The sequence below is a fragment of the Trypanosoma rangeli genome (assembly GCF_003719475.1).
Source record: "Trypanosoma rangeli strain AM80 chromosome Unknown Tra_15.4_contig_00724, whole genome shotgun sequence".
NCBI lineage: Eukaryota > Euglenozoa > Kinetoplastea > Trypanosomatida > Trypanosomatidae > Trypanosoma > Trypanosoma rangeli.
Window position 1 is genome coordinate 1 of NW_021706474.1, and position 4,600 is coordinate 4,600.

Sequence of the window (4,600 nt, forward strand, 5' to 3'; positions counted from 1 at the left end):
CAGGAAAAACATTATTATTTATATCGGTTTTTTTTAGTAGAAAACATTTAGAAAAACAAAAAGAAGTACTGCCTCCTAACGACTGAACGGCATCGCAGCGATGACGGTGCTGGTGAAATTAAGTTAGGAAGACGCCCTCCGTTTTACTCGACTTCCAGCCCCCAAAGGCATTAGACACACGCACCCCAGTGCCGCTGCGTGAATATCTCACCGCCTCCCCGGGCGCAACCAAACGCCTTTGATATTTCGCTCCACCGCCGCCTCGTCAGTTTCCTCTACACAACAGCAAACACTCCGAGGCCTCCACTTCTCTGGTCTCCGACGTGTGGCTCCCAGCTGACGGCGACACACCTTGTGGGCCCTCCTCTCCAGTCACCTGCATCACTGTCTCCGTGGCGCTGTGACATGGTCAATGGCATCAAGACAACATTTCCGCCGTGGTTCTGCTGGTTTTCACACATCGCCTCATCGTCCTTCGCCAACATATTTTAATGTTTACTGCTCCCGTTACACGCTACATGCACCCAACGCATGCATGGACACGACACGCGCAAAAAAGTAAAGAAACGGTGCAAAGAGAAAAGAACATAAAGTACAAATGGCCACACACACACACACACGGCAGCAGCACGCCCCGTCCGCGGAGGACAACGAACGGCAAACGATGTTACTAACGACTCCCACAAAAAAAAAAACAAAACAGTGAGAATAATTAGAAAAAAAGAAAAAAGAAAAAAAAAGGAAAACGCGGCAGAGCGCGGCTGCGGTGTGGGCCGCTGCGAGCTCATTTCCTGCCTGGTCGCAATAAATAAATAATAATTAATCGTCCCCCGTGAAGAGGAATTTATTCCCGGCGGTGTGTGTGTGTGTGTGTGCGGGAGAAGGCGCACATGCCCCGCACAGAGACCGCACACTTCTCACAGTGCCGAAAACGCCCACACGCCCAACAGAAGCAGCGGCGGCAGCACTCGCTTCGCACCGCCACATCCATCCGCGTGTTTGTCTTCCAGTTGCGCCACTATTTTAGTCTCAATCTCCCTTTCCGAGGACCTCCGCTCCGTGGCCACGGCCTTGTGAGGAGTCGGCAAGGGCGCAGACTCCGGCACGGTTTGGGGTGCAGACAAAGTGCCGCTCGCATGGTTACTGGAAGTTTTTTGAACTCGAACAGAATCGTCGCCTTGTGGTTTCGCGTCTTCCGGTGCTGGAATGGAAACTTTTCTCTTGTGAAGGGCACTAATCTCCGTGCCACCCAACGGGCAGTTGTACAGCAGAACGTTCGTCACCGTCACACGGTTCACATCGCTAGCTGTCCCTTCTGTGACGCCGCCGTCCCCACCAATGTAGAAGTGTAAGATCGTGCACGGCTTCGTTTCGCACTGCAGTGCCGCTTGTGAACTCCCCACACGCTGGCCGTTAACGTACACGGAGCCCTGGCTGTCGCCCTCCCGCACGATCGTCACGTGGTATTTTTTATTTGGCTCCCACGTGCTGGTGCGATCGCCTCCCTCTCCGCCCTTGCAAAGCACACTCCACTGCATGTCCTTCGTGTACGACAGGCCCAAAAGCACAGTGCTGTCATTCATCCTCACACCCAACAGAGGAATTGGGCTGTTGGCCGCCTCCGGCACCGCGTGGATCGTCACTGTCGCCATAAGAGTGAAGTTGTAGTTCGCAAAGTGGTACCGCTGATTCTGCCCCTGTTTGCTCACCGGCCACTCAGCCCATGAGCCACGCCCTTTGAACCTCACGCCCCCATTGACAGTCCCCTCTGTGCTTGCCAGTTCTCCACTCGTTACAGTGGCGTTCACCCCGAGGTACTCGTCCTTCCATTGGCCCTCTGCAAAAGAGCCAGCCAAATACCCAACCAGCCCTTCAGTGGGCACCGCTTTGCTGCAGCCCGCGCCAGGAGAGGCAGCTGCATCAGCCTCCGTTGGAAGGCACAACTGCTTGACACGTTCATCCACCTCTTTACATGTTTGCACCACTTTCTTTATCTTCTCCGGCTGCTCCGTCAGGTGCGCAAGGTGAAGGCCCTCAGACATCCCCACACCACCACTCACTCCCACTGAACGCAGCTCCTGCAAGGAGATCAACTCCTCCTTGCCCCTAAACAGTAGGGCACTGCCGACCGCATGCTCATTTGCGTTGGATATCGGTCCAACATCCACAATGTGGGCGGCGTCAGTGAGCCAAAGATGTAGTTTATCGGTTAAGTTGTCTTTCAAAGTCACCGGCAGGGTGAGGAGCATCACGTTCCTTTCTTCAATCGTCGCGGTGATGAAGCCACTTTGACCGCCAGATCCGTCACGCTCAAGTGCGTTGTCCCACACGCGCGAGAGTGTCCCGAGCGCCTCCGCCCACGTCTTCCCCATATCGCTCGACTCGTACACCTTGCGGTGGCCCTCCTCACATGTAGTCATCATCAAAAGTATCCCGCTCCCCCACTCCACAACGGCAGGATCCACGCAGCCCTAGGCTGTCATCCCCTGCGACAGCCTCCAACCATTCTCCGCGTCACTGGAGTACATGATCAGCGAGACCTCTTTGTTCCTCTTCGTCATTGCCTTTGCGGGAAATACAAGTGTACCGTTCTTCGTCACAATTCCCGCGCCACCGCCAAGAAAAAAAAACTAAAACGATTTCTCCTCCAGCGTTGGACTGAGCCCAGACTTAACGGTGCGAGCCTCCCAACTGATGGTCTTCTTTTCCTGGCCTTTCTTCTTTTCCTCAATTTTTCCAACAAAGAGCCAGGGGCACATCGGAACGGCATCTTCCCCATCCCCCGCAGAATTCCCCTCACACTGGAAACGAAGATAGATCTTACTGCCCTTCACAACTGGCGTGGGGTTGTAAAACTCCGCCTCCACCACGTCACTCGGCATCTTGACGATATCTTGCACCACTGAGTTCTTCCCATCGGAGTTGGGGAGTGCCCAGAGCGCACGCGATCCAACCGATTTAACGAGCTCTACCAGGAGCGCTTTATTATCATTCTCGTCGTTGGCTTGCGCGATGACGACCACCTCACCATTCACCTCAACAACGGACGGAACGGTGATTCAGATGAAAGATGACCTCAGAGACGCAGCTGGCGCCGTCCCATGAGAGCCTCCTGCTGTTCCTGAGATCGAGCTGCCCACGTTCGCCTCGGCGAGCACGGCCCAGCTGCTACAGCATATCAGCGCGAAGAAAAGCAGCAGCGCCGCAGAGGAAAACAAATACCGCGACATTTTGAGCGGTCGCTGACCACTTTCTGTCTCTCTTCCCTCCGTGTGCTGGATCCGCTCAGACCGCGATGGTTGTGTGGGTGTGGCTAAACTTGGCGGCAGCAACATTCGAGCGTATATATTATATATGCGTGTCTGGTCGGTGTGTGTGTGTGTTGCTGGTGGTGACTTCAGAGGCTTCCAATGTGCACAGCAGCAAGTGTCACTTAGTTTCTCTCCTTCTCTGTGTGTAGACAAAAGAGAAGTGAATGGGAAAAAAGAAAAAAAACAAGGCAACAAAAGGTTGGTGCTGCCCGCGCCCACATCATCGTCATTTACTCCGCAGTACTCCCCGCTGCAGCTCACGGGCATCTAAATACACACAGGCACAAAGAGAGGAGAGCAAGGGGCCGAGTGTACAACGACTTCCGCCATAGCAAAAACCATAACGACTTCTGCCCCCACGCGGCTACACACTCCAAGAGACTGCCGCACCAATCAAGAAGAAAAGAGAAGACGTTGGACTACGCAAAACGGCTGATCTCACGGGTTTCGGCCGGTATCCGTGGCGAACCGCGCGTTGGTGGGTAAATCCGTCTTTGTCGCGGCGCTTAAACCCGCACTTTGGGCATCAAAAAAACAGCAATATGCGATCCTACGGAACGCCGTCATTCTTGGACAACCTGCGTTTTCTCAGTGGCCGCACCACGCTCCCTTCATGGAAATGCCAGTAGTAAAACTTCAGCGAGTCGATATGCGCTACACAGTTTCAACGTACCGTGCGCTGTTCCCCGTCATCCGGCTTCGCTGTTTCACCGAGAGGGGTCCGCTCTTTGGGGCGGTGACTCCCCTGGGGTTGTTCCTCGCACTCTCTCTTGGCTCAAGTTTGACGGCGCGCGGGTGCTTGGCCCTACTTTCGGCGTTGCCCCCCATTTTCCCGCCGCCCTGCTTGCATCGGATGAAGCAGGGCAAACCCCCGCACCGCTAACCACCCCACCCCGGCGGCGGCACCAAAGAAGCGCCCAGCCCTGAGACTAAGGATTTGCTACTTCTTTTTGGCGACGTTGCGCTTGGGCGCGGAAGAGGAGCGATGTTTTCACCAACGCCTTGCCCCGCGGCACCCGCATTCGGGCGGTGTGTTTTCCGCCGCGCCCGCGGACCCCCGGGTTTTTTTTGCTGGGCCGCGGCGAAGCCCCTCATACAAAAGAAGCGAAAGGCACGTGCAAAACCATTCTGGTGTTCGTACGGCGCTAGACAAGATGCGGCATGGGGGGCGGCTTTGGTTGGGAAGGCGCGGCCGCCAGCCGGCGTGCGGTCTCTGGCCCGGGGCCTCGCCAAGCTCGGGGAGGGTCCCAGAGGAATAGCGGGTGGCCCGGGCACACCAAACAGGCCGG

The 4,600-nt window shown here is 55.6% G+C and overlaps 2 protein-coding genes across 2 annotated transcripts, besides 3 other annotated features; both read right to left on the reverse strand.

Moving 5' to 3' along the window:
• Window positions 1-603: 603 nt before the first annotated feature.
• Window positions 604-620: a microsatellite.
• A 64-nt stretch (window positions 621-684) lies between these two features.
• Window positions 685-746: a sequence feature (A-rich).
• A 110-nt stretch (window positions 747-856) lies between these two features.
• Window positions 857-875: a microsatellite.
• Window positions 876-917: 42 nt separating this feature from the next.
• Window positions 918-2,423, reverse strand: TraAM80_09919 (trans-sialidase; the record flags this gene model as incomplete). Its single annotated transcript, XM_029386574.1, has 1 exon — window positions 918-2,423. One exon carries the CDS (start codon window positions 2,421-2,423, stop codon window positions 918-920), a length of 1,506 nt encoding a protein of 501 aa, XP_029233571.1.
• A 1,767-nt stretch (window positions 2,424-4,190) lies between these two features.
• On the reverse strand, window positions 4,191-4,600 carry TraAM80_09920 (uncharacterized protein; the record flags this gene model as incomplete). Its single annotated transcript, XM_029386575.1, has 1 exon — window positions 4,191-4,600. A coding segment is annotated over one exon (410 nt), but the record flags the coding sequence as incomplete, so codon positions are not given.